General features: G+C 53.3%; 7 protein-coding genes across 7 annotated transcripts; 2 read left to right on the top strand and 5 right to left on the bottom strand.

The window, feature by feature from the left end:
- Positions 1-1,073: 1,073 nt before the first annotated feature.
- BZA05DRAFT_475525 (uncharacterized protein) lies at positions 1,074-5,131 on the bottom strand (the record flags this gene model as incomplete). Its single annotated transcript, XM_051488196.1, has 8 exons — positions 1,074-1,407; positions 2,091-2,176; positions 3,392-3,670; positions 3,744-3,823; positions 3,886-4,283; positions 4,367-4,471; positions 4,551-4,804; positions 5,122-5,131. The coding sequence occupies 8 exons, from the start codon at positions 5,129-5,131 to the stop codon at positions 1,081-1,083; spliced, it is 1,539 nt and encodes a 512-aa protein (XP_051337498.1). The 3' UTR covers positions 1,074-1,080.
- A 2,554-nt stretch (positions 5,132-7,685) lies between these two features.
- Positions 7,686-8,474, bottom strand: BZA05DRAFT_404277 (uncharacterized protein). The gene has a single exon (XM_051484285.1). It carries the CDS (start codon positions 8,226-8,228, stop codon positions 7,758-7,760), a length of 471 nt encoding a protein of 156 aa, XP_051337499.1. The 5' UTR covers positions 8,229-8,474; the 3' UTR covers positions 7,686-7,757.
- A 1,301-nt stretch (positions 8,475-9,775) lies between these two features.
- BZA05DRAFT_118904 (phosphoribosyltransferase-like protein) lies at positions 9,776-11,045 on the bottom strand. The gene is made up of 5 exons (XM_051478658.1): positions 10,934-11,045; positions 10,808-10,875; positions 10,391-10,757; positions 9,864-10,332; positions 9,776-9,805 (listed from the first exon to the last, which is right to left on the bottom strand). The coding sequence occupies exons 1-4, from the start codon at positions 10,964-10,966 to the stop codon at positions 10,144-10,146; spliced, it is 657 nt and encodes a 218-aa protein (XP_051337500.1). The 5' UTR covers positions 10,967-11,045; the 3' UTR covers positions 9,776-9,805; positions 9,864-10,143.
- An 881-nt stretch (positions 11,046-11,926) lies between these two features.
- BZA05DRAFT_404283 (putative mitochondrial cytochrome b2) lies at positions 11,927-14,052 on the bottom strand. Its single transcript, XM_051484286.1, has 2 exons — positions 13,620-14,052; positions 11,927-13,534 (listed from the first exon to the last, which is right to left on the bottom strand). The coding sequence occupies exons 1-2, from the start codon at positions 13,724-13,726 to the stop codon at positions 12,145-12,147; spliced, it is 1,497 nt and encodes a 498-aa protein (XP_051337501.1). The 5' UTR covers positions 13,727-14,052; the 3' UTR covers positions 11,927-12,144.
- Positions 14,053-19,269: 5,217 nt separating this feature from the next.
- BZA05DRAFT_118970 (P-loop containing nucleoside triphosphate hydrolase protein) lies at positions 19,270-20,717 on the top strand. Its single transcript, XM_051478659.1, has 7 exons — positions 19,270-19,508; positions 19,647-19,674; positions 19,744-19,843; positions 19,909-19,914; positions 19,977-20,040; positions 20,092-20,146; positions 20,218-20,717. The coding sequence occupies exons 1-7, from the start codon at positions 19,469-19,471 to the stop codon at positions 20,618-20,620; spliced, it is 696 nt and encodes a 231-aa protein (XP_051337502.1). The 5' UTR covers positions 19,270-19,468; the 3' UTR covers positions 20,621-20,717.
- BZA05DRAFT_404293 (uncharacterized protein) lies at positions 20,557-21,135 on the top strand. Its single transcript, XM_051484287.1, has one exon. The coding sequence runs from the start codon at positions 20,815-20,817 to the stop codon at positions 21,124-21,126; it is 312 nt and encodes a 103-aa protein (XP_051337503.1). The 5' UTR covers positions 20,557-20,814; the 3' UTR covers positions 21,127-21,135.
- BZA05DRAFT_404294 (transcriptional elongation regulator Elc1/Elongin C) lies at positions 21,136-21,912 on the bottom strand. Its single transcript, XM_051484288.1, has 3 exons — positions 21,671-21,912; positions 21,457-21,505; positions 21,136-21,391 (listed from the first exon to the last, which is right to left on the bottom strand). The coding sequence occupies exons 1-3, from the start codon at positions 21,786-21,788 to the stop codon at positions 21,247-21,249; spliced, it is 312 nt and encodes a 103-aa protein (XP_051337504.1). The 5' UTR covers positions 21,789-21,912; the 3' UTR covers positions 21,136-21,246.
- Between the last annotated feature and the right edge of the window lie 76 nt (positions 21,913-21,988).

The raw sequence follows: 21,988 nt of genomic DNA on the forward strand, positions 1-21,988 counted from the left end.
GGCGCGCCATCGTGCTTGGCTTGATGATGTAGATGTAGGTAGGCCATCTTTCAGGCGGCGGTCTTGGAGATGCCGTCGCTGCCGCTGCCGCGGCCACTTCCAGCGGGCATGGGTGCAGGTTTTAGTTGTGCTTGTAACCAGAGATCGCTGGTAGTTAGGTAACTATCTGAGTTAGCATTCATAATTTGCGAGTGAGTTTGTGTGATAGGACGGACATACCTAGGTAGTACTTACTTGCGATTGTTGGTGGACTCGAGAAATAGTTCGATACTCAAATTTGGCGTTCAAGTTGGCGTTGAGAGTCGTTTGAGCGTGGGATGTGTATGATGAAGCAGCGAATCCAGTACAGAGGCGTTAGAGGGATCGATGATGGAGATCACTGGAACGATCGAGATGGGGAGAAGTGTTGTGTTCTTGTCTAGGAGCTACAACTACGAGAGAGGGAGGAAGAGAGAAAGAAATAGTATACAGAGCTTCGACTAGCTACCCACCAAATGTCGCTAGCACCCACCACCAGTCCGCCGACCGGCTAGTGGGCTACTCACAGGAACTTACTAGTTCCCACAGAGAAGAAGAGAAGAAGAGAAGAGAAGAGAAGTGGGTGGGCGTGGGTGTGGGGGTTTTGTAGATTTCTGGTCGGATCTTTCACAGATTGCACAGGACTACCGTAGGGGGCCATCGTGACAGAGTAAACATCTCCTCCCCCAGCAGGAATTAGTGGATTATCCTACGATAGATGAAGCCCGATCAGTGTATAAAACACCCGCTGAGGGAGGGGCAGGCGTGAGGGTCATACATAACCCATTTACTTTTCATCTTTTATTTTCACCGTCTTCCTTCCTAGCCCGCTCCTATCTGTTTTCCTCCGAGGACATCGGAAATGCTAACTCGTCGAAGACCCGAGCAAGCTCGGCGTCGCTCCTCTGGCCGGTGGTTCGGATTATCGAGACGGACTGTTTAGTCAATACTAATAAATCAATTCAACCACACGGTGCAGACGCTTCGGATGCGTGCGTCGCGAGAAGCAAAAAGGAAAGAAGATCTGAAGATGGAAAAAGAAAGTAACCAAACTGTTTTTTTCTACATAACGAGACAGCTGAGGCGGCTGCTGTTTCCCGCCTGTTCCTCCTGCTCTTCCTCCGCTTTCTCATCCTTGTCCTTCTCCCGCTGCTCCTTCTCCAGCTGTGCCTCCGCCTGGCGCTCCACCTCCTCCTGTCCCTCCTCATCCAGTCCCTCCCCCTCCCCGCGGATCTCCTCAAAGTCCATATCATCGGGCCACTCGCCGCCCTCAACGCCATCGTGCTGGGCTTGACGGCGTAGTAGATGTTGGTCGGCTTGGTGGCGGCGGTCTTGGAGATCCTGCTGGCGGCGGCGGCCTTGGAGGTCTGCAAGCGCAGTCTTGGCATGCTGTGTGATAGGTGGGAGCTCGGAGCCTACTTAAAGTACTAGGTCAAAAGTTATCGCCAGGGGGCCGTTTTACACCAAAAACGGCCATTTTCAAACCACTAAAACTCATCTTTCGTCTGACGGAAAAATATTGTGTCTTTCACAGACGCCGTAGAATCATAAAACCTCTCATATATAAAAAAGTTGACCGCTTTTAGTCAAGACTGATGGTTTTTAGTGGTGGTTTGTACATGACTTGAACAGTGATTTCGCATTTTGTATGGGGCTCCCATACAAAAAGTTGCACAACCAGCGAAAACCACAAACTTTTCTCCTGGGCCGCATTGCTGAATCACAGCTGCTTATATTTGCGAGCCAGTTTATTATAAGATTTCCTACCCGGTTAGCAAGGACTTCCAATTGCCCAATATTTTTTACAGTGTGTTTGGGACGCAGAATCTGTGGTTGAAAATGGATAGCCTTGAGATAATGGGATTTGGGTTAGCCGCATAACTTCGCAAAAAAATTTGATTTCTTTGGCTGAAAATTTTGTCGAAGCTGGATATGTATCTAATCATCCTGTATGCAAGTTTGTATTACTTTCTATTGTGTGGTTGTGGTGTTCGAGAGGTCTACATGTGTGGTGTGGTGGTCTCGTAGGGGCGAGTGGCGATAACTTTTGACCTGGTACTTTAGTTATGAACCTTGCTGGCCTTGCGGCGGGGCGGCGTGGCGGCGGCAGAGGGCTTGGTGGTCCGCTTGCGGAGGTTGTATCTGTTGCTAGGCATCTCTGGTAGGTATTCGAGTTAGCATTTGTTGTGATAAGACGGATCTACATAAGTACCTACTTACTTCAGATGGTATGTAGGCTCGTGAATATTTGATGTTCCAATTTGGTGTTCAAGTTGGCTTTCAGAGTCGTTTGAGCGTGGGATGTGTGATGAATAGAAGAGAAGAAGAGAAGTGAGTGGGCGTGGGGGTTTTATTGGCGCCCTCAGGCTTGAGGATAAGCTTCAATAGGCATCTGAGGTTTGCAAGACTCAATGGCAGATGGCGAGAGATGGCGAAAGAAGGTCTAGTAACGTCCTCGCAGGGCTATTGAATCTCACCGAGTAGCGATACTGATTAGATCTTCCCACAGATTACATAGGACTAGAGGGCCTCCGCCGTCGTATGTGTGGATATTGCCATACCTAGTCTTCAGTGTATAAAATAGCCACCGAGGATAGTTCTCGTCGTCGCGGGAGGGATCTCATCCCAACTACCTATCCCTCTAGATAAATATCAGATGATTCTCTGATGATTCCAGTCCACCGGTTTATCCGTTCGACTAGGGACCTGGAGTATATCTCGTGCTTAAACCTGAGGAAGTTGTGACGAGCGTGCACTATTTTTTCTTTTCTTTTTCAAATCCTATCCACATTATAGTCTAAGATCTACTATAATCCACAACAAGAACCCCCCGGACTGCCCGAGAACCACAAGTGACACGCTGTGCAACAGACCTGCGTACATAGCCCCGTTGTATATTACCTTTCCTTTTCCATCCGAGTACATAGTTCGCCCCGCTCGGGGATTGGTCCTTGGGGCTTAAATCCAATACGATAACTATGATAGCTATCTGGATTCTGGATTTATCCCAAGCAACTGCTTCCCAGCAAGAGCAGCTGACAAGTGCAAGACTGGTGCTGTTTCGAGCGCCGTCATCGTCCCTCGGAACCAAAACCCGAAAGATAATCTAGGCAGGTATCACCGTATCGATATATAGAGTACAAACGCCATCTAGCCCCAAGCCCAGACCAAGACACAGACAAAGACCAAGAGAGATCAAAGACAGTACGATCTTACACACCCCTTCTGACCGTCGTCTCCCCGCCTCTACCGTTCTCAACCTTTATACAAACCTCCGTAGTCTTAAAGATCCCGCCCTGCCTACACTCCCTCCCCCCATCCCCACAAACCCCTCCCTCAATATCGATCCTCACCGCCCCCCCTGCATGCCCACTGCCATACACCCCCCCCTCGGCGGCAAACTGCTCCGTATACGACGACGTGCTCTCGCGGTGGTGGTGCTCGCGGACGCACGGCAGCTTTCCGAGCGGAATCGTGTGGCTGTGGCTGTGCGAACGGGAGCGCGAGGGACGTCCGGTGTGCGTGCTGCTGCTGCCGCCGAGCAGCCGTGGGAACGTCCGCCTTATCAGAGGCCGTAATGGTGGTAAAGAGCTGCAGATTATGGCCGTGTTGACTTCGACCATTAGCCAGATGGCGGGGATGGCGGTGTGGTCTGTGTAGGGGATGGAGTGTTAGCGGGGCGGCGGGGCGGGATGGGGGACGGGAAGGGACGGGAAGGGACGGACAGGTGGCGTCGATTTTGGCATCTCTGGAATTCGCGACGGCAAAGACCGCGGCTAGCCTTGCACTCGCCGCAACAATGACTCTGGCCAGCGATATCAGCTTCAAAAAAAACGTTTCCGGGAAGATTTGGGGGACGGCACTCACACAGCACCCAGCGAGAACACACCCACAAGCCCCCACTTCTGCGCGCGCGGCAGCTGCAGCATATACACCAGGTGCATGGGGGCAATCCACACGATCACGTCCATGAGGATGTTAGTTGCGCTCACGGTGTACTGCAGCGTGGCGTACTCGAGACACCTTCCCTTGGAACTGGCGGCTTTCAAAGGGTCCACGCGGTCCCAGGTGTACGATAGCGGGACGCATTGGAATACAGTCACGAAGAAGTTGGCCAAAGTTAAGGCGATGCTGAGCGTGAAGATCAGGTACATGGTGGTGCGCATCCGCGAGAGCGGCGAACAGATGCGCAGCAGCTGGAAGAGCAGGCTGAGCTTGACTGCGCCGATGGCGAGGATGTAGAGGATCTGGATCACGACTGAGAGCTGGATACAATGCGTGTCAATAACGACCGTACTTTGTGGCTGGCTGGCTGGTTGGAAAAGTCCGAATGGTCCTAGGTACATACCATCAGGATTTTCCCCAGCATCAAAGAGTTAATATTCCATATATGCGCGCCAAACCCATCATGAACCGACAACACCATTGGCACCGCAATAGCCACAGCCAGTGCCTATTCTCTTTTCCATTAGCCCCCAACCACCAGGCTCCCATCCCCCCCAGGCCCCTCCTCCCCGACGAACGTCACTTACACTGGCCAAAACAATACAATAATCATCCTTCCCGATATAACCCAGCATGGACGCTCTGCAGTAAACCCTTCCGGCAACGACGAGGCCGGAAACCACCATCAGCGAGACAGTGACGGCGTACAGTGTCGGCCCGTACGAGTCCTGTGGGCGGTCGCCATTGTTCGCGCTGATGTCACTGATGTCGAAGTCGGTGCCTTGGAGGATCGTGGTGGAGTTTCCCGTTGATGCTGCGGCTGCTGTTGCCGATGCTGCGGCTGTGGCCGTTCGTGCGTAGAGTGCCGGTGGATGATGCATCATAGAGGATTATCCACGCCAGGCCGGGCCAGGCCAGAAGGTTATGTACGGGGGGACGGGGGGATTCCAAAGTTGCGAGAATGACGCTGCGAACTGTGGTTAACGACTGGCCGGGCTACATGCGAGATTCTTTTCCCAGCGGAAAGGAAAGAGTCATGGGTGGAAACTACCTATATCCATCCATCCATCCAGAGTATGGATTTAAATCAACATTTATACGGCGGGTTTGCGAGCTGCAGGAACGAGCGACTCCGCAGATCAACAAACGCCGACATACCGATGGACATTTGAGGCGACGACGTCGTGCAACCTGGGCGCTCTCTCACACCGTTAAAACCAATAAGCAATCAAGCTGTGGCGGCGGCGGCGGCACACCCTGGAGAACGATTCGGCGGGGCCGCAGGTACGGTAGTAGCAGTAAGACGTACCTACATACGGTACTGCAAGTTTGTCACTTCATCCACTGGCTAGCTATAGTTTAGCATGTAAGTAAATACTTGGTACTGTATTTGCCTATTCGCCTTTGGGGGTTCGAGGCAGTAGTAACTAACCAGAGTGAGTACTTACTTACATAAATCTACTCCCCCGCCCCTACACTCCCATCATCAGAAACCTTCCAACCTTTACCTAGGCCTACCTCCTACCTACTCTACTCCATGTCTTGGATCATAGCACCAACCGACCCTCCGATTCGGATTTTCCCCAGGTTTCGAACCTAGTCTTCCAGCCGGTGTTCTACGCATTCTGCCGGGGAACCGGGCAGGATGGATGGAGGGAGGGATGGTGGGAGGACGTGGTGGGTTTCTGGCATATAGACATATGTATGTAGTAGCTATAATCTGAGCAAGTTAGGCCGAGGCCGCTCTGTATCTGAAACTTTCATGGGTGATCAGTCATTCCCATGTCCTATACTGTACGTATCACATCTCGGTAGGATTTGTCCTACGAGTTCCAATTTCCAAATACTAATGGGGACGGCATCATCATCGTATCATGCCATCTGGCGGTGCAACGGTGCAATGATGCATACCGCTACCAAGCATGCACCGCAAATCGCTGGCCGCCCGTCCATCCATCCATCGAATCCTGGGCTGGGAAGATAAAGATCATGAGGATCCAGCTTCCGACCAGCTTTCTGTGACTGTGGGTGCCGGGCTTGACTCAACCCTTTCTGGACCACATCTCCGAGCCACAGAAAAAATCAGGGCCGTTTCTAGGTCCTGTGTATGTACCTTGGTAACTGATCGCACGTCACGTTCCGCCACCGTGTCTTCGGTACATACCCGTAGAAGGTAGGACTGTGCTGGTGGGTTTCGGGCAGTTTATGCTCCGGTCTATGTAGTTAGATGGTTATTGTTCGGTTCGGTTCGGTGGCGCCTCGAAGTTGCATGGAGTGCTTGGCCGTAGTTACAGCCGTTTTGAACAGTACACAGGCGGCACCATACTGGATACCACTGTCCAAAGCGACTTCCCCCTTCTTACGGGGTCATGGGCTCAGCGGCAGAGGACGGCTACGGTATCAAAAAAGCAATCAAGCGAAAGCGACAGTGACAGTGACAGTGAGTGACAGTGACAGGCGCGAGTGCCAGGGCCTGCCGCCTGGAGCCGACACTTACTTACCTAGCTGCCGTATTCGGAATTTCGGATTGTGGCCGAGGTCCTGTGCAGGGCGGAACTATGATCCATCGAGGTTCTCATGGCAGTACCGGTACCGTAGACGAACTACCTACCTATCTTTTGGATGCGGGAATGGGATCAGAGCTCTGCGACCAGCGGGAGAGATCCGAGAATAAAATGCTCCCAGCAGTGAACCACGGATTGACCACCAATGATCGATCGCCGGAAGGCTGAATACCGGTACCTATGCTTGTCTGTCTGAGGATCAGGCTTCGGTTCAGAAGCTCCTCGTTCCACCCGAGTGTCGTGGAGTCTTAACTGGAACCTCCCACCCCCAGAACAGCGCCGAGAAACGTGACCTGTGGGCAACGGGGCCGCCAGCAGTCGGTCACAACAATCCCCGATAGTTATCGGCCTCGCTTCCAACAGTTTTTCTTTTGGCGTGCGCCGTGCAGTCCGCACCGAGCTGCTGCTGCTTGTTGGATTCGAAACGTCCACTGAGGGAGGAAGGACACCCAAGACGCCACCAAAGTCTCCCGAGCGCCATCGGTGGTGACGAGAAGTAATGCCAAGTACATGGAGTTTCAGGAGTCGATGGTCTGGTATTTAGTACGGGATCTGAAGGTCGGTAAGTGTTGTCGCCGACGTAACACAGGTAGGTTCTACCCCAGGATCCTTAGCTAACTACTAGCACTGGTAGAGCAATTGGCGGCTTATGTACCATGGGATTCCCCATAGTCAAGTAGATAGACGTCTGACGTCCTGGCGTCGAGGGGAGTTAGTTACTTGTTTGGCCACATAGCCAAGGGAACTGTATAACTACAGTCACTATCTACATGAGTAAAAGTGTTGGTGATTCGTAAATGCCAGACCCCAAAGTGTCTCAGCCCAGTGGCTTGTGGGGTAACTGCCTAGGCATAGATATCTAGTACATACTCTTCTCCCGGCCCGACTTTGATGTCTTTCTTTCAGCACCGCCGGAGTCACCTACCGGCGGGGGGAGGGGGACGTTTCTACGATCCCCCACTCTGCCTCTGTCCCCATGTCCGAGGAAGAGTTGCCGGTCTGAGTTGGTACTATATCTAGTAGATACCAGTTTTCGTGTAAACCTACTCATGAGTTTTCACGACACGGCGTTCGACGCTCTTTACTACGGTTGAACGGGTTAGGTTTCTGTATTGAGTTGATTGGCATTCGCCATAGATCATGGACGACGCTGTGCTTCTCGGTATGTAAGGCTAAAGACACCAGTTCTGTGCGAGTGATGGGGGAAGAAGTGGTGATGAGGTTTAATATCTATGTGAACCGTGGGGAAGACGAAGTTAAAGTTACACGTATAACATGCAAGTTAACTAGCACATAACTGACGGCCGGAAATAAGAAGAAATGAAATTGTAACTGAGACTGTAACTGTAGATGAAGATGTAAGATGTCTGTCGCTGCCTGTATTCGCAATCTAGCAGACAAAAGAACGGAAAGAAAAACACTAGACAAACGGAAACAAGGAAACACGGAAACATGAAAAACAATCTTCACTCCCCGTATCCCACAATCCCCTCCCCATCCCTTCTCATCCACTGCTGCCTGTAACCGCAATAAAGGCAACCTGGATCCGATTTTTTTTTGAAAGCAGCGATTCCCTCCCGGGCCTCTGGATGCATCCCCTTCGACGCAGTTAAGAAAACTGCCGTGGAACGGAAGGCGGCGTGTGAAACAGCGCCTCCACCTGGGTCCTCTGACTATCCGCATCCGTCTCAGTTGCGGCATTCCTCTCAGTGGCCGTAGACCTCTCACTGGCCGCGTACCTCGACATGCTGAAGCGACTGGCCACCGACCTCGACATGCTGAAGCGCCCAGGAGACGGGAAGTTCCTCTCAGCGGCCGCCGACCTCGCCATGCTGAAGCGACTAGCCACCGACCTCGACAGACTGTAGTGCCCGGTGATCGTGAAGCTCCTTTCACCCTCACCCCCGCCCTCGTCGTCTCCAGCCGTGGTGGTGGATCCTTCGGCGAAGTTCTCCCCTTCTTTCTCATCCTCCTCCTCCTGCTTCGCTTCACCCTCCTCCTGCTTGTAATCCGTCTCCTCCGGCTGCATAGCGTTCTCGTCCAACTCGTAAGCGAACACCTCGAGCCGGCAGTCTCGGTAGTGCGCCTTGAGCACCTCGTAAGGACACAGCAGCTCGTGCTCCTCGTCCAATAGGCGCGCGTACTGCACCCAGAAGAATAGGACGAAGGCGTACAGCACTATCACGGACCAAACACATAGCCACGTGTAGAACTCCACGAGCATCCCCAGTGGCATTTCGGCCTGCCGTTTTTTAAGCATGATTTTGAGTGTGTTGTTGTGGGTGGTGTGCTGTGGGTGGTGTGCTGCGGTTGGAAGTTGGATTGTGAATGTGAATCGAGGAGCGCTGTGCTGAGCGATGATTCGGTGAAGCGACTGAGAGTTTTCTCGGTCGGTTCCTTCAGCGATGAGGCATGAGAGTATCGGAAATCGAGTTACCTATGTGTGGCGCTGGGAGGTTGTCCAGAAGTAGTGTTTCGCGAGGTTGTAGGTCTATGTGAGATTTCGAATGTTGTATGTAAGGCTCGAGGAGTGGTGGAATTCGTGTAAGGATTGATGAGAGTGTGTTTCCAAAGGACGTGATGAGCTGAAATGGTGTTGCGGAAGGTGAGCTGGCAAGATGGTACGAATTTCCACAAGGTAGTGAGCGGTGGTCGAAGTTGAGTTGGCGGAGATATTGAGCGAGGAGTCGAGATGGTAGGAATTCCCTGAAGGATGGGAGCGGTAGTGGTTGGGGTTTGTTGGTGGGGTGGTGGTCGAGGAGGAAGCTGAGAATTCATCGGGTGGTGTTGTCTCTCCCGAAGTGCCGAGGTGATTCGTGAAATCCTCCGAGTGATGGGTGTGAATGCCTCTAGGTCATAGTAGCGAAGCCCTAATCACACTGGCTAGCGTCACCGCCACTTCAAGGCTTGAGGGCTTGAAGGCTTCTGCCCTGGCGGCAATGACCGAGGCCGACGGCAATCTATCATTCGCCGCGCCATTCTCCGCCTCCTCCTTCTCCTCGCTGGTATGTAGCGAGAGTACATGCCTTGAATGTCACTCTGAACAGCTCGACATCCAAAGTGTATGCGCTTTCGATCTCCAGGAAACCGCAGATACACGACCGGAATTTGCTCCGACTTCGTGCAATTATCCACCGAGTGATACTGCGTGCACCGCTGCGGCGGCGGGTGACCGGGAAACCCTCGTTAGAGTAACCCAGTGGTTGGCTTGGAGACCTCCCTTCGCTGGTTGGGAGCTCGCAAGTCTTGGTGATCATTGCAATACGATTTTAGGTGTCCTGTGAGTGATCAGAAGGCAGCCCAGCCGGCCGGCGGCCCCAGATATGGGTGAGTTACCTGTTTCCATAGCATTGATGTATCGTCACCCGCAGCGAAAAGGGAATATGATTCTGGGCCTATCGTTATAGCAAGGATCCTGAATACTTAGTCTAAGCAACTCGGGACTCGGGCACAGAATCAAATCGCCATATACAATGGCATCAGATCAGAGTTCTATTTTTATTGTATGCCATGTAGAGTACGTATCCACCCCTCCAGCCGACAAAAGGACATCAGAACCACCTGCAGTCCATCATCCTTCCCCAGAAAGCACATAAAACTTTTGTCCTCGGCCCATCTAGTTTCCATTCGGCTTTGACGCGGATTTCTTCGACTCCGCCTCGGCCGCGAGTCGGTCGTGCTCGTCGATGTCGGTAGCCTCCCAAGGGTAGCAGCACCACTCGTCGCCGACGGTCTCGGCGGCCAAATACCTGCCCTCCCTCATCATGTCCTCGGGGAGCACACCCTTCTTGTCCTTATTCTTGTTCTGCTCACGTCAGCCGCGACACATACCCACCCACCTCCCCCGTGAAGAAAAAACCTACATGCAGCACAAAGACGAAGAACCTGGTCTCCTCGCCCTTGCGGCCCATCTTCTCAGCGGCCATCTCGACATCCTTCTGCAGCTCTTGGACGGCGTACTGCAGCGTAGTGCGGGTGTCGTCGACCTCGTCGACAATGAGGATGTTCCGTCCGACCAGGTCCGAATTCTTGACGGCGCTGAAGTCCAGCCACTGTGTGCGCGTCACCGTGTGCCCCGCCTTCTCCTCGGGCCCCGATGAGGAGCTGTTGCCCGTCGAAAGCTTCTCGTACAGCGACAGCCCGATCGCTTGGATCGGAATGTTCGCGCTGTCTTTGGTCTTCAGGAACGAGCGCAGGATGCGCGCTGGAACGTAGCCGCCACCGCCGATGCTAATACGGTCAGGCCTGGAGGAGGGAATGGGGGAGCAAGGGGGCCAAACGCGATCATGAGGCTGGGCTTGAACTCATTCAGGATCTTTTGGGCGGACTCCTGGCAGAGCTTGTGGACCTGTCGTGGTGTCAGCCATAGCGGTCCCACATTTCAGCCGCTGGGGGGAGAGACGAACCTGGTTGTAGGTGATGTACTTGCGCTGCACCATTCTGTCTGTAGATATCCTATCTGGCGGTCTGGGTGTATATTCTTTATTCCGTCGCGGCGGTGAGCGTACGTGTGATGGATGAGTGAAGCAGAAGAGTGCGGGGTGGTATGTGGGTTCTTAAGATGGCGAGAGGCGAAGTGGGGGCCAGAAGAGGTAGGTTTACGAGGTGTTAGCCTGGCGGCCAGTGGTTGTCTTGTTACGAAACACGCACCAGCGAACGGAACTAGGGCGGCTTCTAAGACGTCGCCGCTGGGGATCACGGCGAACTCCGATGAGGGTACATGTGATGGAATGCGATGACGAGGCTGCTGACATTTCAACACGAGAATGGAGGGGGAGGAGGTTGACAGGAAGAGAAGAGCCATGATGAGAGCGGAGAAATGAAGTAGATTGCTCTGCATCTGTGGGGATGTTACTTTGGTGGGGGCGTTGCGCAAAGAGACACCAGCAATTCATCGGGTGCGGCCCGTCACTTTAGATTCTGGGACGCAGAACTGTGGAAGCATCATAGTCAACTATTTCATAGATGCTACAGAGAGTAGTAGAGATCCATTCCGAACGCTGCAAGCTACCACCACGCAAACGAAGGGGAAATGGATCGAGTATAAACAGAGGGGAATTTCCTCTCGCTCTGCGGCTCTAGTTATGGGGAAGGAACGCAGGGAAAGAGCGGTGAGCGCATCATACAGTCCCAGAAAAATAGCGCCAGTCACTTCGCTCGGAGGGCTTCAGATTCCAATCGAATAATCCCACTTATGAAACGAGCATCTCCAGTACAATCCTCATCTGAGATGAGATCTCTGTACTCTGTCTTCGTTTCGCCAAGCTTCACGTGCAGCGCTGTGGACGAGTCCCTGCGCGTGGAACTGCGCGTGGAACTGCGCGTGGAACCACGCCATGGTTATGTAGAATTAGAATTCAAGAATTATGTATTTCCAGCGTTCCAGAAAACAAAGAACGCTCTCCAATACTTCTAGAAACACCGCAGACTGGCACATCTCATCTCATCTCGTAACTAGTAGCATCCCGCTCTATTATCACACAAGTAACCACCCACTGCTACCGGTACATGCTACATTCAAACTTTCTCATGGATATCATCTACATGCCAGCCAACCAACCAACGCTTCCCCGATAACAAAAGTCATAAATCAACACGATCCCGCCAACACCCACACCTATAGGTTCGCCCTCGCCTTGAACACCGGGTTCGTCAACGGCGAGTACACAGTCTGGTTCAGGACGTCGCTGCCAGTGGTGACAGTGTGCACCTGCAGACCACGGGTATCCACCAGATCGGGCGTCAACTCCGCCACGGTCCTGGCGCCGATCAACCGCATGTTCATCTCGAACTCGTCCTTGAGCAGCTGGATGGCTCTGCAGACACCGGGTTCTCCGTACGAGCTCATGGCGTACAAGAATGGCCGGCCGATACCGACACCCTTCGCTCCGAGACACACCGCCTTGACCACGTCGGATGCTCGTCGAACTCCTCCGTCAACGTAGATCTCGATCTTGTCTTGCCAGTTCCGCGAGCGCAGCTCGGCCATTACCTCCGCCAGCAGCTCGATTCCGGTGGGCGCCGTGTCTAGTTGTCGTCCACCGTGGTTGGAGAGAACGACGGCGTGCATGCCGTGCTCCACCGCCTTCATCACATCGTCGACACGCTGCACGCCCTTCAGCACGACGGGCATCTTCGTGATCTTCTGGAAGAACGGGATGTCCTTCCAGCTCAGGCTCGGGTCGATGAACGAGGAGATGGCGCGGGCGGCACCCTGCGACCGATCGATCGAATCGCCCTCGCCGGCCTTCTGCACGTCACTGCCGTCGTCCGAGAACTTGGAACGCATGTCCTTCTCCCTCCGTCCGAGCTGTGGCGCGTCAACGGTGATGAAGAGACCCTTACAGCCGCGCTGCTCGGCGTGCTTGACGATGCGCGCGGTGATGTCGCGGTCCTTGTTGACGTACAGCTGGAACCACTGCGTCTGCTTTCCGTCGGCGGCGTCGACGATTTCGTCGAACGAGCAGGACGCTAGTGTAGGGATCATCTGAATGATGCCGTGCTTCGCGGCGGCCTTGGTGAGCACCGTTTCTCCGTCGGGATGTCCCAGCTTTCCGAGCGCCGTGGCAGTGATGTAGAATGGGATATCGCACTTGGAGCCCAGCATGGTGGTCGACATGTCGACATGCTGCACGTCGATCAAGATCTTTGGTCTGAACCAGATCTTGTGGAACGCAGTCCGGTTCTCCCGCATTGTGATCTCGTCGTCCGCACCGGACGAGTAGTAGCCCCACGCGGTTCGCTTCATGACCTGTTTCGCCACGTACTCGAAGTCCGACAAGTTGTAGCACTGCTCGAGCGCGGGCATGTGCTTAATCCGCTCCTGCCGCGCCGCCTCGTCGGGGTCCACCTGCTTCTCCTCAATGTTGACCGTGCTCATGTCGACCTTGCCCAGGTGGAACTTCTTGTCGAGGTACTTGTCGAGTGTGTCTGGAGGGTGGATCGGCTCGAATTCTTCGGTCGCGTCTTTGCCGGCATATTTTAGGATGATTTTGGATCCTCCGGGACTGTTTATCGTCTGTCAGTGCTCTCTCTCTCTCTCATCTCTCCCTTCACACGCACACACGCTCAAGGGACGGGGGGAAGACAAACTGTTCTGGTAGGAATTCGGTGACATCATAAGCCTTTCCGTGGACGATGACCCAACACGACTCCTTGGTGTTATGGTTCGCTATGTCGACTCCCGTTAATTTAGCCATTGTATCTGTATCTGTATCTGTTTTTCTTCCTTTCCTTCTTGATCTTTCTCTGTTGGTCGTGCGTTCGTGTAGGTGCAAGTAGTGGGCGAGCTGTCAGGTTTTATCAAGCAAGAGTTGTTGACCGCCGCGTCCAATGCGCCGGGAAAGCTGCACGGTTCATATATCTCGCCTCGGTTGATGGGAAGCCCGCGCTAACTCTCCCTGGCCCAGTGTGGAGGAATGCGGAGTAGTATTTGCGCGAAAAAAACGGGGGCCGGTGGGAACCACCGGCACCTCCGGCTGGAACTGTGCCGATCCACACTGTGGGCAACTGTGCAATCGCTGCCTGCCTGCAACGCTGCTGACGAAAGTCATATCTGGCTTTATCTAGTGGGTAACTACTGTAGAGTACCTGGACAGATACCGGTAACTCGGATGCGGAGTGAGACGCCGAGTGCACACTGGATACCCGACGGTGACCATTGAGGAATTGGTCCCCGTAATGGGACTGAAAGTCTGAAAGTGGATAACAGCAATAGGTACCGACTCCCGAGGATAACTAGAGGAATCGCATTCGCCACATCCCCTCGTCCGTGCCACAGTTACATATGTACCGGTATCCCCATCTGCCCCGGCTTCGTTCACTGTTCACATGGAGAACGCCACTACTTTCATATGTAGCACTTGGTGATCGACATGACAAACGACCGGACGGCGGGAAGCTAACGGCTGCTCAGTAACGGATGAGATTCGCGGGGTTGGCTAGCTCCGTCTAGGCCCTTCCCGGGGCGAGCGGGCGGTGTTCAAAGTCCGGGCCAGAGGAGGATGAGGATGATGAGGAGGAGGTTTCCCCGTGGGGAAGATGGCCCACTGTAAAGTCCTCTAGAGGGGCTGGTGGTGGGGGTGGGGAGTTATCGGGGTGGCCGACGAGGACGAGGACGAGGGGATCTTTATTTATGCGGCCGGGCAGATGTGGGGTCGGGATGGGTACAAATGCATATAAAGCGATTCGATTTGTCGACCGCACCGTGGGACCGGCCAAGTGCCAAAAGCAAATGCACATCAGACATGTTGACGGCTGCAGAAAGAATAAAGCCTGAAGGAGGCGAAGGGAGGGAAGTCCCCATTTGAAAAAGGATGAGGGGTTCTACCCATTCTAGCGCCCACATGCGTTCCTCACGAGCCAGTTCGGAACAGCGGACGGGCAGCGTTCATGAGCTCGCCGACGATGCCTTCACGCCCGTACATAGGCCACTATATACCCCTCTTAGGAAATGTCAAATCTACGTCAGCTCTCCCTACCGTGTTACTCTTGTTGGCAAACGTTGGGGGTCTGTACTGGTACAGTGTATGCACCTTCATCTGAACCCAGCCACAGCCTTCATCGCGGCCTTACTTTCTCTACGTACAGCCTAGAGACCGACAGATTGTGGGAATTCCACGGGCCGTTTCGCTCTGCCTCTGCGCGGCCAACCTCCATCGCACCCGATTTCGCCGTCGCCGTCGAAGCTCATTGGTGTTTCTCGCGAATAGGTATCCTGCAATGACTCGATCGCTTCGAGTCCTATCATCTATGTCGGAAGCTCATGTTGACGATGCGTCGGAGCTGTGCGAATACCTATCGGCTTCATACATCCGGTACCTATCATAGGTAGCTTCCGAATGTTATCGCACGGTCTTGGAGGTTATCCAACCCAAACTGGGATGAATGAGAACTACGAGCAGGTACAAGAGTGATAGATATCTTGAGCCTGGGGACTCGCTGGGTCAAGGCTCACTAGGTACATATGACTTTCTCCGACTCACAGACTCGGACGTTTCCTGCGGAATTCACTCGTCAACTACATAACCATCAGTATCTGGATACATACGAGAACGATATCACTTGGACTTCTTAGTGAGCATACGTACTCACAATGTTTCGGTTGACCTATGACCGGTCTAAGGACCACAAAGCCCACAGAGCCCTTCTGACTGCATCCTCCAGACTCCATCACCGCATTCCGATGAATGACGGGATAGGTACGGCAGTTCGGCACAGGAGCCGCTCTGCCTCTTCCGCATTGCCGAAACCCAAGAGCACCTTGGATGAACTTCTTGAAGAGCTCATGTCCCGAGATAGTAACGGCACCCGCAGAAGCCGCTTCATCCGCACGCTCGGCTGCCTTCCGCGTTGTCCAGTGCGTATGAGCCGGCGCTCAAGCTGCCATGTCAGGACTAGCACTGAAGCATTTGGGCAACCCGAAGAGGCATTCAGTTGTGGCGTTGGCGCGGACGTACATACTGCTTGCTATGTATGAGCTCGGCCAAATAACTTCTTCATACATACCGGCAATTGGGTGTTCTCCTTTCTTCCGATCCCAAAACACCATACAGGGCGGATTTTCCGGGTGGAAGGCGATATCAGTGATATTGCTGGTGCTTGGTGTCCATGCTATCCTATAAGCCGTCGAGATATGTAGCGACGGTCCCGGTCATGCTCTGCAGCTGCTCGCATAGCTCGTCAGTCTTGCTTCGAAATTCGAATGTATTCGGTTCGGATCAGGCCAGGGCCCGTAGAGCTGATGCATCGAACTGGATTGGTCATCAACTCGTTCCGAATACGAAATAGTATTCCCATTCCTTCTATGTAGTCCTCATATAGGGGGGAGGGGGGGCTTTACACGGTAGATGCACCGAACTTTGCCCGTCACCATTCACCACCTTTGTGTTCATCTGAGATTTTGATGAACCGTCGAATAAGTCATCCAACGATAAATTGAATTCATTACTTGCAGACTAAGAAACATCCATTCGCCTTGGAATCCGAAGACGGCGCAAGCTTGAAGGTCCGTGTTGGCCTTCAATCCGAGTAATGACCGTATATAGACGTAGATCTTCGGTCCCAGAAGCTAGTTAGTGCCGATTCAATGTCAAGAACCAGTAAATCGCGTGGATATGTACCTCAGCATGGCTCTCGCCCAGTCTGTGACCGCTTGGACTACGTACCGTATCGTCTGGCACTAGATCTGCTGAGAACATCGTCGGCATTGCACTTCGGTAGTCGAGTCTTTCTCCAACGCTGCATTCCAAGAGGAGGCCCGGAGGTATGTAGACGGGGCGGTGTAGGTTTTCATCGGTTTTAACTTTTCGCGCCTGGGCTTTTGCTCCCCCAGCTGCTTATGATACGGCAACCCGCGCTTATACTTCGAGTGTCGCGAGGTTATTCGCCGCCGAGTGGTGATGACGAAAGACGTATGGTTGAGCCATGAAGGGTGGCTAATCAAATGCTGTCGTTGTGGCTGTTGATCGAGAGAGAATGGGAACGGCAGTGGGTTCTCTGAATCACCACGGATATACTACTATTGTAGCTCCGCGCACCAGCGGTTGACCCAGAACTTGAATTTGTACTTCCAACTGCAATACATAGCGTGCAGCTCACACGCCGCCGGCCGGACGACTGCTTCGTCGAGCCTTCGGCGAGCCAAGACACGCTCTCGAAGGATTTGCACAGGGGTTTGTGGTTCCCCCACGTGGGCGTGGCTCTAAGCGAAAGTTTATCTTTCAAGTTTCCACCCGGGGAGTCGGGACACTGGCATTTCCGATACCGTACCAACTACGGGGGCTGTAGGTGTTTGAGGTGCCACCAGCACCACCAGTCAACCGCGTCGTATCCCCCCAGAAAGCTGAGGCTTCTCCGATCGATTCATGTTCCAGCCCGGTCGACGTCCCGACTTCCGACTGCAGGCCTGACTCACCACCACGCGATCCGACTCACAGTCAACCAGGGTCGAGTCGTAAATTGGAAGAACGACTGGATGACTGAAGCTCGGCAAGCATGTGCTCCGTCCGCTCAGTCATTAGCACCCCCCGCTGGATGAAGTGTCCCAGTCAACTGATACCGGCACCTAGACGGGACAGTGATTAGCGCCGACAGCCGCTATTGAACCTATGGCGTACCAAGGCCCGACAGACGCCCGCGGTATCTGGGGACAACTAGGGACGCCTGGACCTCGAAGTCGGGATCGATCCGAGGCAGTACCGGTACCTATACCGATATGTACTGTAAATTCGTGCCAACCCGCTTTGCAGGTCTTACATTCTACATAACTACCGGTATCAGAGCAGGAAAGCTGGCTTCGTTGAACGCTGCCTTGGGAAGGAGCTGCGTCGGTGGGAAACACTGGTATTCGGGTCCAATCCCACTGCACTCCCGGTTTAACCCGACATTAACGATTCACCGTCAGTCTCCCAGGCAGATCACCGCCGACCAAGGCCCGTTTCGCAAAGTGCGGGACATCCGGTCAGGGAGACGGCGTGTGGGCATCATGCGAATCCAGACGCCTAATATCTACCACACGGTAGGTAGTCACAATCGCCATCCTCCTTCATTGTGACCAATCCTTCACCGGAGTTATTCACATACATACAACCGTGACAGAGATCGGGATCCTCAAGCGAAAGCAGTGGTGACCTACTAGGTGGTAAGTTTTCCGGAGGATTTTGATAGGGCGTTTACTCATGTCACGCATCATAGGTAGATGGTTTCTGTTGAGCCCAGCGCACGGGAGGACTCACTGCAGCACATCTTTGAATACTCTCGGCGGCAAGTGGCGTCCAACTTTACAGCCTTCTTATGTATTCCTGTGGCAATCGGGGACGTATCTCGCGTGATTCACTCAAATGTTGCGAGACCGGACGAGACTGCACCGCACGCTGACCGGCGCCACAGCCGACGATAGCCATCGCGTATCAGATGTCCTCGATTGACTAGGTGGGTAGGTGAATGGCTTCCACACGACTTGGAGTGATCCCGGAATCTGTTGCTGTGAAAGAAGGGGAAAGAGGAGACATGTAGGCGGCTAGATAATCGCGAAATCAAGACTGTCTTTAGCACGGCGGCAAGAGCGAACGCGAAGCGCAGTGTGCCACTGTGGCTTGTGCTTGAGCTCCACTCGCTCCATCACTCGCCTGTCTCATCATGTCTTGCAGCTTACGTCCTGTCTGCCTGGTCATCGGGAACGGCGGCTTGTTCCGCACACAAGCCCCCCCTTCTCCCCTCCCATGCACGTATGGATGCCATGCATCATCGGCATCATAATCAGCTCGCAAGTGACAGAGTGCCCCATCTGGCCTCGCCTCGTGATGCAAGTAGGCTCAACGGTGAGGGTACTCTAGAAACAGCTTTTGAGTTGCTGTGCGTGTGGACACCCGTATTTATGTCCTGACTTTTGTTCCGTTTCTCAGCTTTGTACCGCCTCCTTCCCCTCCTCTTCTCCTTCTCCTATTCTTTGCGACTGAAATTTCCTCCCAGTCTCATCTCCTGTCGTGGTCCAGTAAAGTGCGTAGAGCAGTTGTGTCGCAGTTGTGGTTCCGCGGTTGCTGACCCTTATCTCCTTGTCGTTACCAACAGCGGCACTAGTTACTGCCCTCCCCCCCAAACGCCCACCACCAACCGCCGCCGCCTCCGCCACCTTTAGACCTTCCCCCTCCCATCCAACGACCAGCGACCAGCCAAGCTGCCCCTCGACCACAGCAGCTCGGAATAAGTAAAGTTGAGTTTCTACCACTTCAACTTTTTCTTCAACGCGACTTCCCGTCACCGATCCACGAACGAAACGACACGCTCTCCTCCCCAACTTCGCACCACCCCCCACTCCCGCGCTCATCCCGTCGCCTCCTCTCCCGGGTCACCGTCAACGTTATAGATCTACTAGAGATAGATCTGTCAACCTACACTTGTCGCAGCAACATCAACACCATAGCGACGATCCAACAGCGCCTATGAGTCTCGAGGCAAAACTAGTCGTCCTTGGAACCCAAGGTGCGTTCGGACCACTCGTTCGCTGACTGCACAGTGCGCTCGACCTCCGTAGGGTTGGGCACGGGCTTCGTGTAGCTCGTTCTGCACCCCGGGGGCTTCTTTGTCACGATCTTCGAACTGACGGGGATTTGTCTACAGGTGTGGGAAAGACTTCGCTTGTAGTCAGGTAAGAAAAAAAACTGCGCTCGATTCCTCGCTTTCGTCCAAACTCTAGCTTACGCTTTCTCGCCTCCAGATATGTCAAGAATACATTCGACCCGGCGTCGGCGTCGACAATAGGTGCCAGTTTTCTGGCAAAGAAAGTGGTTGTGGACGATTGTCTTGTCAGGTTGCAGGTATGACCTTGAGTTGGTGTCGGAGCTGTGACGAATTGCTGGAACTGACTCGGTGCTACTACTAGATTTGGGTACGCGCTTTTTCCTTCGATTATCGGCATAGCAAAGGTGGCTAAAGATCTCGCGCGCGCAGGATACGGCTGGACAGGAGCGATACCGTAGCATATCGAAGCTCTACTATAGGTCCGCCAATTGTGGTACCTACCCCCAATCTTCGTTTCATCTTCAATGGAAGCTAACTGCAGCAGGAATTCTCTGCTACGACATCACTTCAGAAGCCTCATTCCTCGCCATGCACTCATGGTACGTAACCTCTTTGAGCTCGTCCCCCCAATCTCCCCTCCCCCTCTAACGATAAGCAAAACCGTCTAAAGGCTTCTCGAACTCAAGAAAAACATCAACAATAATATCATAATCCATATTGTCGGCACCAAGGCGGACCTAGTCAACGCGGACCCATCGAAGCGCGAGATTCCATTCGAGAGATGCGTTGCGTATGCCGCTGAGCACCTGGGCGACAATGAAGGCCTCGGCTGGATGGATACGTGTCATGAAATCTCGGCCAGGGATGACACGGGAGTCGACGAGGTTTTCCACGTCATCGCTAGGAAACTAGTTGAGAGGCGTCAGGAGATCGAGAATGAGAGGCTGTATGGTCCGGCTGGCGGCAACGCCAGCAACGGCGGCGGCGGCAGTGGTGGTGGCAGGGGCGGAGCCCGCGAGGGCAACGTCGATGCGGCGCAGGAAACTGAGAGGAAGAAGGGCATGTGCTGTTGATGCGCATGACCGAACCAACGAACGACAGCGCTGTTGATGCGAACAAACGGCTTGTTACGATTTCATGAGGTATCACTGATAGTTCTGGGGTAAAATAAGGCTGGGTTCGGGGTTTTCCCTTTTCTTTTCATCGCTCTTCTTTCTGCTCTCCCTTAGCCTTTCCCGACTTGTCTCACACATCATCATGATGGTTGATGAAAGAGGAGGTAGGAGGAAGTAGATGGTTTTGCTGTGTTGTATTGATTGTGAGTTTGTTTGTCACATTAGCGATCGTCTCGTCTCTCTCTCGCAGCGGCGTCTTGCTTGGTGGATTTGGGGTTCAGTTCTGGCTCTGTCTGTGTTTTACAACGATCGTTTTCCCTGCAGAGGAGCGGAGGGGGGAGGGAGGAAAGTGCGGTAGATTTACTAGCTTTGTGGATTCAAGTGGAAGGGGCGTCTGTACTTTTGTTGGGCTTCTTTTTTTTCTTTCTCTGGCGGGATGGACGGATGGACGATATGAAGGATAAAATATAGCAATTGCTTCCCTTCTTTATTCATCTAGGTATTCGTGTAAACATCTAGGTATTCGTGTAAACATTTCCCATACCATCGTATCAAGTATTTATCCACTCAGACCGCCGAGGCTTTTAACAATCCAAGAAATCGGAAATGAACAGCAGCTCCAGCGCCAGCTCGGGCGTGATGAAGTCGGGCTCTGGAATCTCCTCCTTGGAACCCTTGTACTTTTCGTAGTGGTAGAAGTACTGGCACACCTTCTCCAAGATCGCGCCGCTATTTTGCATAAGCTCCTCGTCGTGGTAGTTTGGGGTAGGCTGTAGGACGTGAGGGTAGGGTACCTCATGTTCTGGAACACGATACGGTTCTCGATAGCTTCGGTGAAATTATCTATTTCCCACACCCGACCCGATCAGCAAGCTTCTCTCAACTATAACTTTAATTTCAACTTCAACTTTGCCGGGTAGGTTTGAGTGTAGGTTTCAGTTTCGGTATGTGTGCGTATGTGGTGTGTGGTGGGGATGGGGGAGGAAGGGGGAAAAGCATGTATCATACTGCGCTTGTTCAACATTCCCTTGATGGCTGAGGACTTCATGGCGGCCGATTTGCGCACAATGAACTGGAAGCCGTCGTTGGATTCAAGCAGGACGGTGGGGTTCTCGTTGTCTGCCATTTTCTAGAGGGGGGTTTTCGTTTGTAGTTGTGGTTGTTTCGTGTGGATGGATGGAGGGGCGTGGAAGTGGTAGGTGGAGGTGGGGGAAGTGCCGCAAAGGTGGAGCTTGACGCGTGAATTTGCTGGGTACTGCGTGCTGCGTGCTGCGTGCTGGGCTGGAGCGCGTCAATGCAATCGACAAACACGTGATTTCAATGGGT

Source organism: Tricharina praecox (genome assembly GCF_024521635.1).
Source record: "Tricharina praecox strain CBS 144465 chromosome Unknown BZA05scaffold_20, whole genome shotgun sequence".
Taxonomy (NCBI): Eukaryota; Fungi; Ascomycota; class Pezizomycetes; order Pezizales; family Pyronemataceae; genus Tricharina; species Tricharina praecox.

Excerpts from the sequence above, each read along its gene's own strand:
- BZA05DRAFT_404277 (XM_051484285.1), bottom strand. The coding sequence starts at position 8,228 with ATGCCGCAACTGAGACGGATGCGGATAGTCAGAGGACCCAGGTGGAGG.
- BZA05DRAFT_118904 (XM_051478658.1), bottom strand. The coding sequence starts at position 10,966 with ATGGTGCAGCGCAAGTACATCACCTACAACCAG. Across the intron at positions 10,876-10,933 it reads AGTACATCACCTACAACCAG|GTCCACAAGCTCTGCCAGGA; the intron begins GTTCGTCTCTCC and ends ACACCACGACAG. Across the intron at positions 10,758-10,807 it reads AAGCCCAGCCTCATGATCGC|CATCGGCGGTGGCGGCTACG; the intron begins GTTTGGCCCCCT and ends TGACCGTATTAG.
- BZA05DRAFT_404283 (XM_051484286.1), bottom strand. The coding sequence starts at position 13,726 with ATGGCTAAATTAACGGGAGTCGACATAGCGAACCATAACACCAAGGAG. Across the intron at positions 13,535-13,619 it reads ACCGAATTCCTACCAGAACA|TCCCGGAGGATCCAAAATCA; the intron begins GTTTGTCTTCCC and ends GACGATAAACAG.
- BZA05DRAFT_118970 (XM_051478659.1), top strand. The coding sequence starts at position 19,469 with ATGAGTCTCGAGGCAAAACTAGTCGTCCTTGGAACCCAAG. Across the intron at positions 20,041-20,091 it reads CTATAGGTCCGCCAATTGTG|GAATTCTCTGCTACGACATC; the intron begins GTACCTACCCCC and ends TAACTGCAGCAG. Across the intron at positions 20,147-20,217 it reads TTCCTCGCCATGCACTCATG|GCTTCTCGAACTCAAGAAAA; the intron begins GTACGTAACCTC and ends AACCGTCTAAAG.
- BZA05DRAFT_404293 (XM_051484287.1), top strand. The coding sequence starts at position 20,815 with ATGAAAGAGGAGGTAGGAGGAAGTAGATGGTTTTGCTGTGTTGTATTG.
- BZA05DRAFT_404294 (XM_051484288.1), bottom strand. The coding sequence starts at position 21,788 with ATGGCAGACAACGAGAACCCCACCGTCCTGCTTGAATCCAACGACGGC. Across the intron at positions 21,506-21,670 it reads GGGAATGTTGAACAAGCGCA|ATAATTTCACCGAAGCTATC; the intron begins GTATGATACATG and ends TGTGGGAAATAG. Across the intron at positions 21,392-21,456 it reads ATCGTGTTCCAGAACATGAG|CGGCGCGATCTTGGAGAAGG; the intron begins GTACCCTACCCT and ends TATGCAAAATAG.